Source organism: Opisthocomus hoazin, chromosome 16, assembly GCF_030867145.1.
Source record: "Opisthocomus hoazin isolate bOpiHoa1 chromosome 16, bOpiHoa1.hap1, whole genome shotgun sequence".
Lineage (NCBI taxonomy): Eukaryota > Metazoa > Chordata > Aves > Opisthocomiformes > Opisthocomidae > Opisthocomus > Opisthocomus hoazin.
In genome coordinates, this window is record NC_134429.1 from 15,372,002 (window position 1) to 15,392,475 (window position 20,474).

At 55.7% G+C, this 20,474-nt stretch overlaps 2 protein-coding genes across 5 annotated transcripts in view; both read left to right on the forward strand.

Moving 5' to 3' along the window:
• Positions 1–16,698, forward strand: part of FBXO42 (F-box protein 42) — a 50,641-nt gene extending 33,943 nt beyond the window's left edge. For both annotated transcript variants that reach the window (XM_075437365.1, XM_075437366.1), the window contains exons 5-10: positions 10,180–10,333; positions 11,363–11,473; positions 11,748–11,844; positions 12,910–12,966; positions 13,443–13,559; positions 13,711–16,698. In XM_075437365.1, coding sequence (XP_075293480.1) covers positions 10,180–10,333; positions 11,363–11,473; positions 11,748–11,844; positions 12,910–12,966; positions 13,443–13,559; positions 13,711–14,808 — 1,634 coding nt within the window. In that variant the 3' untranslated portion in view covers positions 14,809–16,698. The remainder of the gene's footprint in view (positions 1–10,179; positions 10,334–11,362; positions 11,474–11,747; positions 11,845–12,909; positions 12,967–13,442; positions 13,560–13,710) is intronic.
• Positions 16,699–17,626: 928 nt separating this feature from the next.
• On the forward strand, positions 17,627–20,370 carry CPLANE2 (ciliogenesis and planar polarity effector complex subunit 2). Of its 3 annotated transcripts, none has more exons than XM_075437362.1 (6): positions 17,627–17,682; positions 18,300–18,465; positions 18,552–18,704; positions 18,796–18,920; positions 18,999–19,138; positions 20,045–20,370. In XM_075437362.1, exons 2-6 carry the CDS (start codon positions 18,360–18,362, stop codon positions 20,283–20,285), a joined length of 765 nt encoding a protein of 254 aa, XP_075293477.1. In that variant the 5' UTR covers positions 17,627–17,682; positions 18,300–18,359; the 3' UTR covers positions 20,286–20,370. The 3 variants fall into 3 exon arrangements, with proteins under 3 accessions (XP_075293477.1, XP_075293479.1, XP_075293478.1); XM_075437364.1 differs by having other exon boundaries at positions 20,060–20,370; XM_075437363.1 differs by having other exon boundaries at positions 17,635–17,682; positions 18,346–18,465.
• The last annotated feature ends 104 nt before the right edge of the window (positions 20,371–20,474 follow it).

Sequence of the window (20,474 nt, forward strand, 5' to 3'; positions counted from 1 at the left end):
GTGGTTTAAATGCTTCAGAAGTAAAGCCTTTAAAATCTTTAGCAGGACAGCGTGGTGGGAGATGAATGTGGACTTCCCGTACCAGGGTAAAAAAAAAAAACAAAACCTGTGCCTCCTATTCTTGAGCACCACGTCTGAAAACCGTCTCGTTGTGTGGCTTTCTCCGTTCCTTCCTCCCGCTGACCATGCCTGACTGCAGCATGCCCCTTGCCGCAGCCGGTACTGAGTAAGTTATCCTTGTCAGGCTCCCAGAGCATTGCCATACGCTTCCAGTATCTGCAGAGGTTGTTAAGTCACTGCATAACTTCGTTCCTCTCTTATAGAGTGAGGGTGGGGGGCAGAGTTTGTTCGGCGATTAGAAGAAGGAGTGACTGGTCCTCACCTTGTCGCGGGGACAGCGGGGTGCTGCTGTCTGCGCCTCTGCACATCGGCGTGCATGGCATCGCAGGAATGCGGTGCCGGAGGCGGGCGGGAAGCCCTTTGAAGAAGCCAACCCGCCCGCACACAGAGGTGGGAACGGGCCCAGGGCTTGGGGCTGGCCGGCTTGTGTCTAATGAGCTGTCACGGTGGTGCTGAGACTTGGTAAAGATGGGTTTACATCAGCAGGCCAGAGCGACTGGCAGTTTCGCTCTCCTATTGTCTGCTCTCAATGCGCCGCGGTAGCTGGAAGTTCAGCAAATTTTTATCTACAGGCAGAACATGGAGGGAAAAACAGTCCCTGCTGTGGGAAGTTCGGTCCTCGGAACGATGGCTCGCCTGCTTTTCTCAGCAGGTCAGCAAGGCACATCTCTCCAACCGTGGTGCTTCCGCAGGGAACGATGCTTTACCCTTGGGATGTCCTCCTGTCCTGCCTCAGAGAGTTCGGCCTGACATGGTAGGAGTATGTTGAGGGGGAATACGGAGGGGAAAACGCAACAGAGGAGGCTGGGAGAGAAGTGGCTTGAAGGGGAATGGATGTTTTAAGCGATGAGTTGGGTTTCCTCTTGCCTCAACACAGGTCTGGGGAATTGTGGTTCCCTCTAAGGCAAGGGAAGAGCTGAGCATCTGTACATTGGTGCAGAAACAGGGTCAGACAGGAGGAGATCCCATGCATCCGTTCATTCTTGAGCCCGTGGATTTGCTTTAGTCTATAGGATGTCAGATCTCTTTCATTGAGATCTCCATGGAGGACTCGAGGCTCCATGTAGGCTGGAAAAAAAAAAACAGCCCTGAAAGAGGCGAGCTGGTTTGTCTTTCCCTTCCATGTTGCATTCCACGGCTTGCTGACTGCCACCCCTTCTCGCTCGTGTTCGAAAGGAGACACCCAGCTGGTCAGAAGAGCTGCCAGGAGTTTTTCAGGAGTGCTTGCTCAAATGGGGGCTGGCAACCTTGCCGCGATAAAACCAGCAAGCCTGCGCATCTAGCAGAGCGAGATAAGGGATGGTGTTGGTGATGCTCTTGTCTCCCAGATGATGAGAGGGAGAGGGATTTATTCAGGATTTTAAATCTGCCTGTCCGGCGTTCATCTCTCTAGAAGCTTTCTTGTGTCTCCCTGCACGGAGCAGCCCTTCTTAAGACACTATCGGCATGGATCAAGCAGAACAGCATGTAAAATAGCTTGTTGCTTTAACCCTGTCAGATTTAGATTCTCAGAGAGAAGCTGCCTGGGCACAGATCCCTCCAGAGATTAACGGAGGAATTTTTCCCACTATCGCCTTTATCGGTTCCGGGACGGATGTGGAGAATTTTTAGCCTCCCTGGTCCCCATTTGCGACGCACAAAGGTAGCCTTGAGCAGGGATGGGGCGGCTGGCTGTCGAGGGCTGGCTGATGCACGCTGCTTTTCAGCGTCACGGGTAGTACATGCTCATTTTAAACATGACCCCTAGGCCATCTGAAAATATTGCTGACGAGCATGCTGTACCAAAATTGGGGAAAACTATTTGCAGCCCTGTTGGTAAATCACAAGTCCACGATCTGCAGAAATAGGTTCCTGGGGTTGGGAGTCCTTATATAGACAAATCAGTAGTTGGTGTCTCGTTGATGGTGCTGAGCATCCAGGAGCTCCCAAAGAGTTTGAAAACTTTTGAAGGTCTTACACAGCTGAGATTTGGGTACCTGCAGTTGAAATGATGAGTAGAAAACTTCGTCCTGCAGTACTCCTTCCTCTGCCCCGGAAAGCCAGCGCTTGGAGGACATTTTGCTTTTTAACGGTCTCAGGGTACAGGCCTGTGAGCTTTCAAACCGGTAGTTCCCCAAGTGGAGGTTAGGATGGATTTTGCAAGAGGCTTTTTTTTTCATCAGAGTTTTTTTCCTTTCGGGGGTCCAACTTTTTCCTAATGCTTAATTTCACAGCCTGCGGAGAATTTAATTTCTTGCAGATATCTGCACGTCCGAGCTTGGCTGACTGAAACCCAAGGTATTTGCAAGCTGTCGGGAGGCTGTGAAAGCAGCCAAGGCATCTGTGAAACCTTCTATTTTATTTCCTTTTCAGGAAAGAAGGCTTAAAAATATGCAAACGGGCGCCCCAGCCACACATACTGGTGTTTACATTGGTGTTGTCTCAGATATAATTAATGCGTTGCACCAGAGAGGAAGCTGATAGCCTGATCCGGCGCCTGCCTGAGGCTGGTGCCGTCATCCCGGGCGCTGCCCTCGGCAAGAGGCGCGGGAGGTACCGAGGCGTGATGGAGGTTGGTCTGACCACGAGCTCCCCCCGGCATTTTAGACTGAATTATTCCTTTCTCCTCCCGGGTCTCTCACAAAGCCTTCCCTCCTCGGCAGGTACATTTGCCTTCAGGGGCAGCTCCGTTTTGGGGCCAGTGAAATAAAAACCCCTGCTGTCCCGTGGCTGTCCGGTGGCTTGATAAGTCTTGTCAGCTGGGAAGGAGCTTGGAGGAGCCTTCGGAAAGGTCCTGCTTGGAGGCTTCGGGCAGGCTGTGCTGACACCTATCGGCAAGAGCTCCTGCCAAGGCTCCCAGCCAGCGGGCACGCGTTCCCGCTCGAGGTTTTCCTTCTTTGAGCTGATGCTGCTTTGTGCCTTTGCCTTGAGGACCCTCTCCACCAAGATTACGTATGTAATACTCCAGACTGAATACGCAGTATTCACTTTATATATACCCTAGCCAGGATTATGCGCTTTCAAAGACTAAATGCTCACAGCCTGATTTTATATCTTTCACAAAAGCATCTGCTGGAAGATCTCCTTAAATCCGGTAGGCATGCGGAATGACGAAGCACTAGCTCATGCTTGTCTGCAGTCCAAAAGGTGAATATTTATTCCTGACATGAAATATTTAGTGAGTTTGGAATGAAGTGGTGGATTTACCAGAATAAGGGAGAAAAGCGCACTCCTTGTGTGAAGAAAGCATAGTGCAGGAACCAATGATTTGAAAATGAAAATAAGGGGAAAGGCAGTGAGTGAGGGAAGGGCTGGTTAAAAGGGAGATGCAAGGGGCTGGACTGAATATCGCTTTGTGTGTTGTACTGGGGTTTTCACTAGGTAGCTGTCAGGTCTTCAGTAAGTGGCTGCGTTTTCTTTGCAGCAGATTTTGAGACCAGCGTAGCCCCGCTCTTCCCAGTGCTGAGCTTTTTGCACTTATTCCAGCAGACTTTTCTGGCTGTGCCCACAGGATGCTCTTCAGAGGATGGTTGAGGTTTTTGTAGCCCCATGGTAGCTCTAACCTCACCAAATTACACAGCAGCCGTTTCCTGAAACACCAGTAATTTTGGCGTTCTCCGACGTCTGCGATGCCTCTCTGCCCCCTCCCTCGTGCTGTGGCGAACGAAACGGGAGCGTGACTTGAGCAAAAAGTGTGGAGCTCAGCAGAGCCGGGGCGCGCTCCTCCGCTAACCCACACATACCTCGGTCCCTTCCCTACAATTACCCGGTTATTACGGCGTTGTGCAGTCTGATACAGCAATTTCCATCTGTCCCTTTGCCTCCCGGAGGGAAGACAAGGCGCAGGAGCTGATCAACCCTTGCTCTCCAAGCGCTGAGCTCTTGCGTTAGCATCAGAGCTGTTTTGTGTAGGATGTCAGACTGTTACTCAAATCACTTGAGAGTCTGCAGGGTATGGTATCACTTAAGGGCGGGGTGGGGGGAGAGAAACAAGTATTAAAGCAGAGAGGGGTGGATCGCTGGCTGGCGTTCCGATTCCACCCACCCAGAGGGAAAAACAGCTTTTGTAACAGCGGCACCCTTTAGCACCGCAGGGCCCAATTTGCATTTCCCAAAACCCAGTGAGATGATTGCAAAGGGGGAATACGGTGTGACCTCACCGTAAGCAGTACTCGGCACCTCGGAGCGATGCTGAGGTGAGAAACACTGGGGATGGACCCTCATAAAACTCCTCCTGCAGCATCGAGGTGCACGAATTGCAGCAATCCTCATTTGCAGCTATTAAAAAATAAGGGGGCAAAGCCCCGGGGCGTTCTGGCACTCTCTATCTCGTTGCTGTTTGCTCAACTCGCTGCTGAGGACATTTTTGCTGAGCGTTAGCACAGAGTGACTCAGTAATCCTGTTGCACAGGGTTCAGAGGGCACTGCCTCTCCTTTTCAACAGCTTTATCGGGCTTGGAGTCACAGCATGTAAGAATTTCCCGGGTAAAAAAACGACTGTGACATTGCAAAAGCTCGGAGGTGACTTATCCTCCCCAGCAGGGATTTCTGCCTCCACCTTGTAAAGATTGCGAGAAACCAGACCTTTGCGTCGACGCCGTGGGTTTGACTGGGCTTGTACCATGAGCCTGTGTCACTGTAGGTGGAATATGGGGATGTTACAGGGGAAAAATAGGGATATTTTCCCTGTGCTAGCTGAGATGTATTTTGCAGGCAGTTGATGCATGTGCCTGCAAAAGTTTTGTCTCCCTGTTGGGAAGACAGATCAGATCTTGTTCAGTTTTTCTTTAAATTTCTTTTCTCTTGCAAAGTTGAATTCCTGTCTGCTTCCAAGCAAGGAATTTATTTTTTTTTTTAAACCAGATTTGAGGGAACACTAAATCACATGTGGTTTTGGTAAGGGAAAATGATACTTTACTGGCTCTTAAAAGCTTGAAGGTTTAGGCAGACCCAGTCAAAGCCGGCCTTGAAAATATTTGTAATCCTAGTGCCCTGTTTTGAGCATCCTGGGGATAAAAACAAGTGAATGTCAGGTGCCAGATCCAAGGCAGCTGACCAGCGAGTCCAAAATGTTGGGGTTTGACTTTTGGAAAGAGCTGGCATGCAACGTGCCGTGGAGATGTCGGCTCTGCTCATAGGAGCTCTCCTTTGGCATCTCCCAAACCTGATGCTAATGCTGAGGTTCCTGGGATGCTTGTCCTCTGCCGGTCATGCCGTATTCTGGCCTTTGGACCCCAGCTTGTTGTCTTCCCCCTGTGAAACCTCACAAGCTGCTGGCAGGGGAAAAGCTTTCAGGCAAATCTGCAGACTGCTGCGGAAAAATCCTGGCTGGCCTGGGAAGCAGAGGGATTCGTTATTTTTTCCTTCTCTGGTTTCCCTTCCCATCGAAGGGGAGAAATTTGGGGATTTCACACTGTCGTGCAAGTTTGCGGTGGACCTTTGCATGTTGAAGTGTAGTCGAGGTAATCCCTCGGTTGGGTTAGACGACGGTGCTGGAGTGGATGAGGTTTCCAGGTCAGGACCCGTGATCTGGCGTCTTTAAGTCTCTGCCAGCCTAAAAGCCAGGCTCATAAATCCAGACAGCACCGGGCCGGCTGCTGCTGGTTTCACCCTCTGCCAAGCCACGGGGGTGAGCGCAAGCTCTCCGTTTCACAGGCAGCTCCCCGAGAGAGGCACGCAGTGTGACACAGCAGCGGGACAGCCGGCTCTTCCCGCAAGGAGAGGTCTGAGACAGGGCTTTTGTCAGTCGGAGGCAGAGTGCAGTAAGTCCCAACCGTCCTTTTAGCCCCGTTTCTGTTGTGACATCCAACACCTAGGTCAATTTTTTTCCCTTTCTTAAAAGGAATCTGCTTTTTACCATTTCTTTTTGACTGTCCCTAAGCAACACAAGCTCCTCGGTGTGAAATCCTGCAAATTGTTGTTCTGCAGATGGGTTACGCTGAAATGCCCTGACGTTGCAGAGCTACAGACTGTTTAGGAAACACCAGTGCTGGTCACCAGCGAATGTTGCTTTTGTACCTGACTACACAGGTTCAGCATCTCCCTCTGGCTTTTTTCTTTGGGATTATGGTATGCTCCACCGATAATGTACCCACCAAATTAAGGGCATCCTGTGATGGGACGTAATTTGCTGAACAAATGTAGCTTGTTTGCAGGGAGCGGCCGGCTTTGGCAGGCAGCAGCCGTGTTTCCAGCATGGCTTGAGCCACGGCGGAGCAGGACGGTCACCTTGCCCCCTTTTTTTGCCGGTGCAGGTAGTGGCTGTTAGCCCCGAGCCCCTCCCCGGGATGGTTTCCTACACCTTTGGTGTGCAGATTGCAGGTGGCTTTTGAACCTTGGGAGCTTGGCTTCCTTTGCACATTGAGACCCGCTGGCTGCTGGACAGGCTCACTTGAATTTCTCGGCTTTGAATTTGGAAATGGGGCTGTGGGCCTGGTTGTGTTTATCCCAGCGAATCACCTGGCAATGGCTGTGATCAGCTCACCGCAGTTTTAGCATCAGCTTTTGCTGGAGCTAAGGCGGCTTGAGAAATCCATCAGATCCAGCAATAGCAGCCCCCAGCCTTTACTAGTAGCTGTCATCTATCTCCGGAAAGCTTAGGCTGCCATAAGAAAATTCCCCGAAATTAATGCCCTGGATACAGCCCCAGAACCCTTTCCATGTCTTAACCTTCCCCCCAAGACAGTGCAAACCCCTGGGTCTGCTCCAGCTCATCTCTCCTACGATATTTCCCCAGACCATACCGATCTGAACCGATCTTTTCATCTGGGTAATCCTGTCAAATTAGGCACCATGTGATTTCCCCCCCCCCCCTCACTTTGGTGTTTTTTGGTGTTTTTTTAAGCTCTATTTGGTATTTGGTTTTGGAGTCGCTCAGGGCTGCACCTGCCGTAGGTAAAAGGCTGGTCTGGAAACGCGTGTTACGCGTGCCCTTACAGCCAGGCTGTTCTTTTGTGGCCGCTGAGCTCTGCGCATGCTGCTCCAGTTGCATGAGAGGGCTGAATAAATGGGCTTTAAAAAATGCTTATGAGGACAGATCTTAAATAGGGAGCATCCAGAGCTCTTGTCAGAGGCAATCAGAGGCTGGCATTTCTCTTCCAAACATCCGTGGAAGCCGGAGATCTTTGTTTGTTTGTTTTTTGAAAAGTATGTATCTGCTTTGCGAGCCAGGAAAATCCATCAACTGGAAAAAAATAGCTCGGCCCAGCTTTTAGCTACTCATCCTGACCGAATAAACAGCGTCAGCTGTAAAGAGATGTTGCCTTCTATGTTTAGGAGTAGCTAATTGTGCTTGAATTTTCATCCCCAAGGAAAGATAATCTGATATTGGGCTGGATGGTGTTATCAGGGTGTGGAGCTTGGAAACCCAGCCAGAAAGAGTCCTCTCTGTGCTGTTTGTCAGCCCTGACCAAGGGAGCAATGGAAACCAGGGCAATTAGCTAATGATGTTCTTCGGCAGGCATTTCGGTCCACGGTGAGGAACAGAAGCCATTTCATTTGCAAGCGTAACCCCGGAGAGGAAGAAGCCCTCCCATGTCAAGTATGTTCCTGCGAGTCTTTGAAACGCCGCTTGGACTTCGAGCAGGTCATTACGGGGCCTCACGTAATTGAGCCGTGTCCCTTTGATGTCCCTGATGCCGTCCCTGCGCTGCTCCGCATACTTGGGACCTGAAGTCACAAAGGCTGCCGGTCGCCTTCGCCTGGGCAGGGCTCCGGCTCCCTCGAGATGCTCCTGCCCTTCCTGGCCGCAGCACCCAGCAGCTCTCCCCTGCTTTAGAGAGAAGTGATATAAATTCTTCAGGTTTCAGCTGCTCTTTGTCCACGTTTCTACTCAAACGCAAGAGCGCTGAAGCCCTCTCCGGTAGGTCAAGCTTGTGGTGCGAGTCTTTTGCAGAGGGCATCTGTAAATATCGCAGCTGGCTGGCAGAGGCTTTGAGAGGCCAGCCCTTATTTGACTTGTAAAATTCAGATTTTTTTCCTGCATAGCAGAAAGAAACCCCGCTTGTTCACACCCGTGCAACATCCAATAACAGGCAAAGCTTCCTGAAGAACCAGGGCTGGCCTCTGCCCTGGGCTGTTTACACGCTGTTGACTCACTTGGGAACCGTCTCGGTGTCTGTGGCTGGGGTTGACCTTCGGGTTGCAGCAGTAGGACGGTGGCTTTTCTCACTGCACCATCCCAGACCTTGCTGAGCAAAGTGCTGGTCTGTTTCTGCATCCTAGTACCTCTCCAGCTAACCCTTTTTGTTTAAAAATAACCCAATTTAAACCCAGCACCTTTCAGCCTGTGGTGTCCTTGATGGAGAAGCCCACCCAGCCGATTCTCTGCAAGCCAGGTGGAAAGGTTTCTAGCAGTCTAGTTTGCGATGCCAAGCTTGGGAGGGCAACTTCTGCTCTGCCGGGGAAATATTCAGGCTGGAAACCTGCTGGTGTGGCTTAATGAGTTGCATACAGCCACGGAACGAGCCAGGAAAACTGAAATCTGTGAACAAAGAGTAACCAAATGTGACCCTCTTCTGGCACTCTCATCTATAGGGAGACCTTGGGTATAGCTCTGGCCACGCTATATATGTGCCCCAACACAAGAATTGTTTCCTGCACAACTTTATTCCCTTTTTCCCCCTGCAGCTGTATAGTTGAGGGCAGCAGCAAGATGTGCCTTGTCCCTGGAGAAAGGCTCGGGGACTCTGCAGCCACCTCCTCCGCATCTGGCCAGGGGCTGCTTTTTGGCTGGGTTCTGGCCACCCACCACCTGGAACCCATCGCCATCGAATTGCTTTTCTCGGCTGCAGCAGCTTAAAATAGCTGCTCTGGTTTCTTTTAAAAATAGCCTCCATTCTGCATGTCATTACCTGCTAGAAGTGGTTCTCAGAGTCCTGTTGGAGATATTGGAGGAGAGAGGTTGGTTTGGTGCATCAGCCTTTTTGGGGAGGGCGATGGTGCTGCTGTGGCCACGTGCGCAGCCTTGCCCTGGCGCTGCCCCTGGTTCCTGCTGCTGGGCACGCGCATCCGTTTTTTTCAGGTGATGTATTTATGATTATTTTGAAAGTGTGACAGCAGAGGTGGAGGAATCTGCCCGATGCTGGTGACAGCTGTGGGAGGGAGGATGCTCAGACACGTCAGACCTGGCTGGAGAGGCTTTGGCTTTTGCTGGGAAGTAATTCAGTGCCTAACACATCAGCGAGGTAGTGACAGCACCTCTGGCTGCTGGAGCAGGCGGGGTTTGTATTTTTGCAGCGGACCGTGGCCGATTCCCTGACATAAATTCAAAGGGATCCCATCCTTTGATAGCTGCCCTCACAAAGGGGCTCTTTGCTTTGAAGTTCCTCTTGCTCCGAGCCGGTTAGGGAGCGATGCGGTGGGCAGAGCAGCGGTAGGTTGAGCGGTGAGCTCAGCACTTTGCTGTGCTGCAGGAAGACCTTCGGGATACACGGCATTTTCTGATGGCGACAGCACCGAGCCCGAGAGGTCCCGTCGTCTTCCCCGCGCAGGTCCTGCTCAGGAGGTCCCTGGCCCCTGCGGAGCCAAGCAAGAAGTCCCTCGGGGATTTTTAGAGGAGCGCTTCATTCTGCAGACTCAAGGATTGATTTGTAGTTCACCCAACAAAGCGTTTCGGGTTTAATTGTGCCACTTCACAGAAAACGGGGTTCGGTGCACGCTGCCACTCGTGAGCACCCCAGCAATCTGCAGCCAGCGACACCGGATGCGTGAGAATCGGTATTCGTTCTACCTCCTTCCTTGGGGAGAAGTTACTAGGTATTCGGAGGTAATTATTGCTTTTATTCAGTGCTAAAGCAATAATTTCAAGGGATACATTAGAAAGCTAGCAATTTCCTGCCAGTGAGTGACAGATGTTTTGCCATACATGAAATGTGCTTTCAGGCTCCTACTAATTACAGTGACACAAATTGGCAGTAGCTTTCTTCCCAGGCTCCAAACTCTAATTTTGCCTTTTTTTCTGCTTTTTCTTTTTTTTCAAAGGTGGAGTCTCCGTGTTGTCGCACTTCAGTAAAACTGGTGCCGTTCAGTGCTTGTGCTGGAGTGTGGTTTCCTGACCTTCCCCTTCTTTTCCCTGCCCAGGTTCCTACCCCTCGCCCAAGGCCGGGGCCACACTGGTGGTTTACAGGGACTTGCTTGTGCTGTTTGGTGGGTGGACACGGCCTAGCCCTTACCCTCTGCACCAACCAGAGAGGTTCTTCGACGAAATCCATACCTACTCGCCCTCCAAAAACTGGTAAGAGCCCATCTGGATTCGAAGCCCAGGCTTTCATCCTGTAAAAATTTGTCTAATGCAGCTGGAGGAATGCCGGAGGGTGTCTCTCCGAGCCCGCCTGGGACTGGCTTGGTTTCCTAGGTGTGTCTGCGATGCTCTTACTGAAACAAAAAAAAAAAGCCAAAAAACCACCAGAGCACACCAGAGCCGTGCGCACGCTGCTGCGTGGCATCTCTGGGGTGGTGGTTGCTTCCGTACAGCTCTCGGCTCGTACCGAAAACATGCCAGACTCCCCAGGTGTTCCCGTCCAGCCAGGTGGGAAATCTGGATGCGAATGCTTTAAACGTGTAATCGATTCGGCTGCAAGTCAGTGAGGTCTTTCCGAGGAAAGGAGGAGATAAAGCCTTAACTCCTGGAGGTCTGGCTTTTAGCAGTGCTCCAAAACTCAGAGCTCCTGTGGGTCCTCCAAGGGAGACGTGGTAAAGGCGGTGTCTGAACCGTTCCAGTAAGCTCGCTGTCGTCCTTTACAGCCCCAGGACTCTTAAGCAAGCATCCAGCAGTGACCACAGAGATGGCAGGAATTTTCCTTTTCCCTTTAAACACTGTTCAGCTGGTCTTAGACCAGGCTTTCTCACTGATGCTTGTGAGTGAGCAAGGAGCGAGTGCTGTATCAAAGCAGCGATGGTTGCTGCTCCTCTTTCATTGAGAACTTTTCATCATCAAAAGTGTCAATTAGCTAATGCACTTTTGGGCAGTGTCGTTAAGATGCTGTCATTAAACCATGTTGGAAATCATTCAGGGCGAACTTAATTGAAAGTGGCAATATTTCCAACTTGGCCTTGTGACTTTGTCGTGCTTTAAAAATGTTTGGCATATTAGTATTTCTAATTAGTTTCATTATTATTTGGATCTTCAGAGGTTTTCCCTGAGGTTTTCCTCTGTAACGTGTTCTTGAGGACTTTGCGGGCCCCTGGGATTTTTGCTGTTGCCATTCGTCCGGCGCTTTGCTTTCCGACCCAGTGGTGAACGTCTTCCTCCCTCCTTCCCCAGGTGGAACTGCATCGTGACCACCCATGGCCCCCCTCCCATGGCAGGACACTCCTCCTGTGTCATCGAAGACAAAATGATCGTTTTTGGGGGTTCGCTGGGATCTCGGCAAATGTAAGTCTGGGCTGAGGGTGTCTGACAAAGGCTCCTGCAAACAAGGAGCGTGTTGTAGTGGTCCCAGGGTAGCTCACAGCATTTTGAAAGGAAGTCTCTGCAGGGTTTTGGGGTCTGCGGGCTGCCTTAGCGCACCTTTCACATCTCACAGCGAATCCCCTCAAGGCTTCAGCCTGTGGAAAACCCAGTTCTGCCATAAAACTCGGCCCTGAACCCGTGTTTCAGACACCCAGAGAGCCTGGGTGTATCGTCAATGCTTGTCTCATCCTTGCAGGAGCAACGACGTCTGGGTGCTGGATCTCGAGCAGTGGGCTTGGTCCAAGCCCAACATCTCTGGGCCCAGCCCGCACCCACGAGGTGGCCAGTCTCAGGTGAGCTCTCCTTCGCTAGCTCAGCTCCCCAGCACCAGCACGCGCTGCCAAAGATAAACCAGACACGGCTTCATTTCCAGCTTCAGGCAGCTCTCAGCAGGTCGCCTGAAAGCTAGCGCCCGATTTCGGCGTTATCTTTGCAGCCTTTGCCCGACGGGCCCTTGTTTTCCCCAGCCATCTGTTCTGCGAGTGTGCGCTTTTAATCTCCCTGACGCTCGGGCAGGTACCGCGCCGTGTCTGGCACATGACTCAGAACTCTAACGAGCACTTCTAGAAGACAAATTGCTGTTTTCACCCAGCGATCGTCCCCCGTGGCGTTGAAGATCAATGAAGTGTTATCACACGTTGGTTTGACTCGGGGCTTTTTGATTGCTCCGCTCTGCTGATTCTGGGTTTGAGCGACTCTGGATTGTACCCGCTCGGATCGTGGGTCTGGCAGCGCCTGTTTTATTGCCTGCCTGGGGCAGGGAGCTCGCCGGAGTCACCCAGCTCCATGCGGTTGTCTCCGTCGCAGCTCGCGTCCGTGCCTTCCCCGTATGGTTCCCAGGAGGACGGTCGGTGGTGCCCAGCGTGCAGATCGCCTCAGCCTCGCAGGGCACCCAAAAGAGATCGGGTGGGTCGTGCTCAAAGGCACCTTCATCTCCGTCCGCTGGCAAAGAGACTGAGGGACTAGCTCGCCCACCACCAGCAGCTAACAAATACTGCTGCAAGCACGTGCCCTCCCAGAGAATCCTTCTCCCTTGTTTGAAGAGGGCTCTTGAGCCCCTTGCTGTTTGGCTCAGCTTCAGGAAGGGTAATTGCTGTCCTCTGTAAGAGGAACGGGTCTGGGAGCCGTTCAGGACGAGGCAGTGGGGTGAATCCTGCATCCCTCTTTGCCTCGGGCCCAGCAAAACCGGCTCTCCATCCCAGCTCCACTCCTCATCCCTGGGCAGACAAAATTCAGCAGCGTCTGCGCAGCTGAGAAGCCGTAACCTGGCTCTGCCTGCACTTGGAGGCCTTGCTGAAAGCGCTGGGGACGGCTTCGCGTCCTTCCTGCTCTGAAACGCTGTTCTTTGCCCCCTCCAGATCGTAATAGACAACGAAACCATTTTAATCCTCGGTGGCTGTGGTGGTCCCAATGCAGTAAGTATCCTGGGGGGAGCGTGGGCCTGAACTTCTTGCGTCTCGCTGTGACTGAGCCCTGAGTGCTGGGCTGGGGCGAGCGGGGACTCTGCACGTTACCCAGGTGGCATTTTATCCTGCAAATCTGGGCACCCACGCAGTCAAGTTTCCAGAGAAGCTGTCTAGCTGTTGCTAGAGCTGCTTTAATTAAGAAAAAAGCACCCCGGGCACTATCTCAGCAGCTCGCTGAGGTTAATTGAGCCTCGGAAGAATTAGCCCTGATTTTATACTGGGGTGGAAAACGCAGATGAAGGGATTTGTCCATGGCCACGGTAGGGTGTAGTCCCTGCTGGGTGGTCAGATCCCGATCTGGGTCACCTCTCCTCTGTCTGCAGCAGCAAAGCACCGCTCCTACCTCTGCTGGGGTGATCTCAGCAGCAAACCAGGCTCCTAAATCTCAAACTGGGCTCCTAAATCTGTCACGCTTTTCTCCACAGCTGTTTAAAGATGCCTGGTTACTGCACATGCACGCGAACCCCTGGACGTGGCAGCCGCTCAAGGTGGAGAACGAAGACCACGGAGCCCCGGAGCTGTGGTGCCATCCTGCCTGCAGGGTACGGACACGGTGGACTCTCCGCTCTCTCCTATATATCCCTTGAGCTTTATTGCCTGCCCAGAATTCTCTGGACCCCCCTGTTTTTCCCCCCAGTACAGCACAAAGGGTCATCCTGCCATTTGTAACCCGTTCCTCTTCTGCTCTTCCAGGTGGGGCAGTGCGTTGTGGTCTTCAGCCAAGCTCCCAGCGGGAGAGCCCCGCTGAGCCCCAGCTTGAACTCTCGCCCATCTCCCATCAGCGCCACGCCGCCCGCCCTGGTCCCCGAAACGCGGGAATACCGCTCCCAGTCTCCTGTCAGGAACACGGACGAGGCTCCCTGCGTCAACGGCCGCTGGGGCACCTTGCGACCCCGAGCGCAGAGGCAAACCCCCTCGGGCTCCCGGGAAGGCAGCCTCTCCCCATCCAGAGGGGACAGTTCCCCGGTACTCAACGGCGGGAGTTTATCGCCCGGAGCGGCGGCGGCCGGCGGAGCCTCCTTGGACAGCCCCGTGCAGGTCGTATCGCCCAGCACGCCTTCTGCAGCTGAAGGGTACGACCTCAAAGTGGGGCTCGCCCTGGCGCCGCGACGGGGATCGCTGCCGGAGCAGAAAGACCTGCGTTTGGGATCCGTCGACTTGAGCTGGGAACAGAAACCGGCTTCCGTCGTCTGCCAGATGGACGGCGCGGAGGGCAGGACGCTCGGCACGAGCGTGAGGAACCCACCCGAGCAGACCAACGGCCTCCACACGCCGCCCCACGTCACTGGCTCCCTCCCAGGGGCCGTCTCCCCCAGCGCGCTCCGGAGGAGCTTGGAGGCCGTCAAAGCCCTCTCCTCCAAAGGCTCCTCGGCTTCCGCAGCGCTCAGCCCTCCCCTGGCCTCCTCCCCGGGCTCGCCGGGCACCGAGACGGGCTCGGCGGCGCGGCCGGGCTCTGCCCAAGGCGACGGCCATTCCTTACCGCCCATCGCCCGCCGCCTGGGCCACCACCCTCCCCAGTCCCTCAACGTGGGGAAGCCTTTATACCAGAGCATGAACTGCAAACCCATGCAGATGTACGTGCTGGACATTAAAGACACCAAGGAGAAAGGACGAGTCAAATGGAAAGTGTTCAACAGCAGTTCGGTGGTGGGGCCGCCCGAAACCAGTTTACACACGGTGGTGCAAGGCCGAGGGGAGTTAATCATATTCGGTGGCCTCATGGACAAGAAACAAAACGTGAAATACTATCCCAAAACAAATGCCTTGTACTTTGTGCGAGCAAAAAGATAATGCGGCCCGAGCCCCTGGCTGCCGTCACCTTCTCCCCTCCCTCCCCGCGGCTCTTCCCTCTCCTTCCCGAGCCCTCGCTCTGTCACGCAGGCGTTCAAACTGTGAATTTAGGGAGCAAGAAACTAATAAAGTCCGAGCAGAACCTCCAGCGCTGCCCCGCTGCTTCCCAGTAAGACCCCAGTTAAGCGAGTCGTGTTTACAGGCAGGGAAGGAGCTGCGCCGCCACCGGCCCAGCCGAGGATTTGGGGTGAGCAGGCAGGGAAATCTGCCTGCTGCTTGAGGTGGGGTTTATTTTCTGGGGGTTCGAGAGGCTTCGTATCCCTCCGAAACGCCTCGCGGGGTGCGAGGAGGATGGGTTTTATGCGAGCAGCCCAACTACCGGCAGGCAGGAGGCTGTGGGCTGATTGTTTCCGCGCTTGGCTCCGTAGGGAGAACGGCAGCAGTACCCCGGCAGGAATCCTCCAGCGCCGCAAGCCTTCGCTCGACACAAGCGCGATGCCTTTTTTATGCCTCTCGCCCCCTTGGCCTGCCAGCCTTGTTCCTTTCCTCCGCCCAGGACCGTTAGGAGGAGAAAGGACAGGGTTTTTTGCATCAAAATGCCAAAAATACTAAGGATTAGCCGGGCGTTAGCATCCTCCTCTCCCTGCCCTGTGCTGGATCAGGCTTCGGGATCAGCCCTGATGCCCTCTGAGCAGCAAAAAAACCTCCCTATTTACTCTAAAAATCCCATTATTCCCCCAAAGCGGAGAAATTTGGCTGCTGGTTCCCTTCTAGACTTGAAGGTTTTGTTTCGCTCAACAACCCAAATGCGTTGAAGGCTGAACCCGCACCTCACAGCCTGGGAACAGGGTTTTTTTCAAGCCAAAAGGATGAATATTGGTAAATTTGAGGGCAGGAGCAGCCTCGACAGCAGTCAGCACACCCACAGAGACTCAAACCAGTAAAAATCCGGAGGGATGGAACCTGCGCATCCTTCTGAGACAGCCTCCCTCCTCTCCTTCCCCATCGAGATGGTGGCGAGGGGAAAAATTGGGTGGATTCTGCCAGGTTTTGGTCAACAACCTCCACCACCCCAAAAGCCAGGAACCCTCCCCAAGCCGGCAGCGCCATGACGTGGCCCCTTTTCCCCCTCTGCTTTGGTTTTGGGGGTGGTTTTTTTTCCCCTCCCCTCAATCCCCACTGAGCTTTTTGCCGGTCGGAGCCTTAAATCGCATCCCAGCCGCGTGGGGACGGGGAGGGTTTGGCTTCGGCGGCGGCGTTTCCACCTCTGTAAATAAATCCCTCGTTAAATCCAGCCTCTCCCGCTCCGATCCCAAATTGGATTTCTCCGAAGGGAAGGCAAAAGGCAATTTTGACCCCCCAAAACCTCAGGAGCGCCGAAGGTGATCTGGGAAAGATTTCTCCTCCGTTTCCAAGCTTCGGTGGGCGCTTCGGCGTCGCTTCCCTCCTCCCCTCTGCATGTCTGTTGGCATCCACCCCAAAAAAAAGAGTCCAAAAAGGGATGGAGGGCGGCTCGGCGGGCCTGGGGGGGCTTTTTCCCGACGTTTCCGTCGTCTCCATCCTCGAGCGGTCCCAAAATCCCTCCAGCGGGCCCCAAAGCCGGGGCCATCCCTCCTCCGACCCCGCCGGTCACGGAAAGGCATGTTCCGCGCTGGTGAGGAGGAATTCACCCCAAATTTCATCACGCACCCCGCCCTGAGCCGCCGGTGCTGTGAGCGAGGTTCCCCCCCCCCCGTTGGCACCCCGGGCTGGGCTGAGCGCGGGAGTGAGAAGCGATTTTTGGTGGTATTTAAAACCTTGTGTACGTTTGGGGGGTCGATGGGGGGGTTAATGGGTTCCCCCCCCCCCCTCCTCTGCCAATCCCGGTGAATTTTTAGCAGTTTAACAAATAAAAAGGAAAAGAAACGGATGGTCGGTGCTTTCGGGGAGGGGGGCAGGGGGTGGAAATGCCGGGGAGAGGACCCCCCCGCACAAGTTTGGGGGTGGAAGGGGGGATTTGGGGTCTTTATGGGTAAAAGACGAGCAATATTTCTACCGGGGGGGGTCGGAGCAAGTGGGAAGGTGGGGGCTGATGTTGGGGGGACAACGGACAGTTCAGGGTAAGGGGGGGGGGGAGCTGGAAATTGGGGGTGGGGACCCCAAAGTGTGGTGAAGGGAGAAGCCCTATAGGGTGGGGGTCTCCTGTTGCCCATAGAGGGTGGGGACCCCCGTACCCTGTAGAGTTGGGGTCTCCTGTGACCCATAGGGGTGCCCCCCGGTATCCTGTAGGGTGGGGGTCTCCTGTGACCCATAGGGGTGCCCCCCCATATCCTGTAGGGTGGGGGTCTCCTGTGACCCATGGGCATGCCCCCCGTACCCTATAGTGCGGGGTCTCCCGTGACCCATAGGCGTGCCCCCCCCGTACCCTATAGGGTGGGGGTCTCCCGTTACCCATAGGGTTGCCCCTCCGCATCCTATAGGTGGAGGGTCTCCCCTAACCCATAGGCGTGCCCCCCTGTACCCTATAGGGTGGGGATATCCCCCGTAACCCCTAGGTGTGTCCCTGATACCCTGTAGGGTCGGGGTCTCCTATGCCCCCCCCCCGCACCCTATAGGGCGGGGGTCTCCCGTGACCCGTAGGCGTGCCCCCCCCCCGTACCCTATAGGGTGGTGCTCTCCTGTAGCTTACAGGGCTGGGAACCCCCATAGTCTATAGGGTCGGGTCTCCCATAGCCTTCAGGGGCCGCCCCCCCCCCAATCCATAGGGTCGGGGTCTGCCCCCCCCACGTGTCTCCCTTTCGCCACCTCCCGCGCATGCGCTGCGGTAACGGGGCGGGGGCGCGGAGAGACCACGCCCCCCGCGCTGACGTCACCCCAAGGCGGAAGCGGCCGCAGGTGAGGCGCGGGGCCGCACCTTAAAGGGAGCGCGGGGGGGGGGGGGGGGAGGGGGAACCCCCAGGGAGGGGTGGGTGCTACGTCCCCTTTGCAGGGTTTGGGGTGTAGGGACCCCATGGGGGGCTTCAAGGACCCCTGGCGGGGCACAGGGACCTCCCGGCGGGGGAGAGTCAGGGATCCCACGGGAGGATGCTGCGACGCCGAGGGGGTGCACAGGGACCCGGGGGGGGGTCAAGGACCCCGGGGGGGTGCAGGGACCCCGGGGGGGGCTCAAGGACCACATGGGGGAGCACAGGGACCCTGGGGGAGCCACAGGGACCCTGGAGGGGGGGTCAAGGACCTCGGGGGGGGCACAGGGACCCTGGAGGGTGGGTCAAGGACCCCGGGGAGGTGCAGGGACTCCGGGGGGCGGTCAAGGACCACGTGGGGGAGCACAGGGACCCTGGGGGGGGGTGGTCAAGGACCATATGGGGGGCACAGGGACTCCGGGGGGGCCACAGGGACCCTGGAGGGGGGGTTAAGGCCCCCATGGGGGTGCAGGGACCCCCGGGGGTGGGGGGTCAGAAGAGGCCACCCTGCTCCCCCGAGGCTGAGGTGCAGTGACCCCACGGGGAAAGGGGGGAGCGGGGAGGGGGGGTGTTTCTTCCCTGCCCCCCCCCCCAGGTTTCGGGGGGCACATGGCAGCGCGGGGGGGCTCGGCGCTGGAGCCGGGCTGGCTCCTCTCCCCCGCCGGCCGCCCCTACCTGGACTCCATCTTCCAGAAGAACCAGCGGAGAGTGTTCGGTGAGCCCCCCACCCTGCTACACACCCTCCCCCCCAAAAAAAAATGGGGTGTCAGCACCCCAAAACACCTTCCCCCCACCCCCCAGGTTTGCTGGAGCGCCCGGCGCTGCCCCCCGCCCTGGCAGCACCCACCGTCACCTACAAGCTCTTCGTCTCGGGCAAGAGCGGCGTTGGCAAAACGGCCTTGGTGGCCGCGCTGGCGGGGACCCCCGTGCCCCCCACCCACCACGAGACCCTGGGTGCGTGGAGGGGGGGACGGGGACGCGTGTGGCACCCCCGCTGTCACCCAAGGGTGACCGTGACGTGGCCGTGTGTCCCCCCCCACCCTAGGCATAGAGGCCAGCACGGTGTTCTGGCCGGCCAAGCCGCGGGCCAGCGACCGCCCCGTCATCTTCCAGCTCCATTTTTGGGACTGCGGGGACGGGGCCCTGAAAAAATTCGAGCATCTCCTGCCCGTGAGTCGGGGACGGGGCGGGGGGGGACACACAGGCACAGGACCCCCTTGTAATGGCTGCTTTCCCACCCCCCCACAGGCCTGTAAGGAAGAAGCAGACGCCATCCTCTTCCTCTTCTCCTTCACCGACCGCTCGTCCTTCGAGGAGCTGCCAGCCCAGATGAGCCGGATAGTCGGCCCCGGCGAAGAAAACCTCGTTAAGGTGGTCGTCGGCACCAAGTATCCTTCTTGGGGGGCTTCCTCGGGGGGTCCACATCCCCCCAGATCGGGTTTGCAGCCCTGTGTTTCACACCGCTTGGCATCGCAGTAGGCTGAGAACATGCACACTTCATTACGCCAATGGATTCACAGCTCCTGTGTATTTTTATGGGGTTTTGTGTCCCCCTCCCATGGGGATTTTTTGGGGTGTCGGTGTCCTCTTTGACCATGCGTCCCCCCCACAAGCAGGTTTGCCCACCCCGTATTTCCCACCACTCAGTGCCTTGGTGGGCTAAGAACGTGCACACTTCGTTACACCAATGGATTCACAGCTCCCATGTGTCTTTATGGGGCTTTTCCACCCTGAGGGGGATTTTTTGGGGTGTCGGTGTCTCCTTTGACCATGTGTGCCCCCCCACAAGTGGGTTTGCACCCACATATTTCCCACCACTCGGTACCTTGGTGGACTGAGAACGTGCACACTTCGTTACACTGATGGATTCACAGTTCCTGTGTATTTTTATGGGGCTTTTCTCCCCTCACGGGGATTTTTTTGGGGTGTCAGTGTCCCCTTTGACCATGTGTCCCCCCCACAAGTGGGTTTGCACCCCCATATTTCCCACCACTCAGTACCGTGGTAGGCTGAGAACGTGCACACTTTGTTACACTGATGGATTCACAGCTCCTGTGTATTCTTATGGGGCTTTTCCCCCCCCCAGGGGGATTTTTTGGGGTGTCAGTGTCCTCTTTGACCACGCATCCCCCCTACAAGTGGGTTTGCCCACCCTGTATTTCCCACCACTCCGTGCCTTGGTGGGCTGAGAACGTGCACACGTCGTTACACCAATGGATCGGCAGCACCCGCTTTTTTTTACAGGTTTGGGGGGGAGATTTTCTGGGTGTTGTTCTTGCCCTTAACCTGGTGTGTCCCCCCCCCCCCAGATTTGACCTGTCCCCGCTGTCGGACGTGACGGAGCGGGACGTGGCAGCCTTCGAGGGGGCCTGGGGGCTGCAGGTGCTGCGGGCGGGCAGCGCCGGGGCGGGGGGGGGGCGGGGGGCGCTGGCCCAGGTCGCCCCCCTCCTCGACGCCCTGGTCGAGAGGCTCTGGCGGCAGGACCAGATTGCCGCCGGCCTGGGCACGGGGGACGAGGGGTCCCCCCCAGCCTGACCCCCCCCTTTCCGGTGGGGCAGGTTTGGGGGGGCTCTGCCCTCCCCCCGCTGTGAGAGTAAAATCCACGTTTCTCAACCCAGAAGATCCCGGGGTGCCCCAGTTCACTTGATTGGGGGTGCTGGGGATTTGGGGCAACGGATGGGGGTGCTGGGGGGTGTCGGGGTGCTGGGGGGTGACAGGGATGGG

Coding starts and splice junctions, on each gene's coding strand:
- CPLANE2 (XM_075437362.1), top strand. CDS start 18,360: ATGGCAGCGCGGGGGGGCTCGGCGCTGGAGCCGGGCTGGCTCCTCTCC. Junction 18,705..18,795: donor CACCCACCACGAGACCCTGG/GTGCGTGGAGGG, acceptor CCCCCACCCTAG/GCATAGAGGCCAGCACGGTG. Junction 18,921..18,998: donor AATTCGAGCATCTCCTGCCC/GTGAGTCGGGGA, acceptor ACCCCCCCACAG/GCCTGTAAGGAAGAAGCAGA.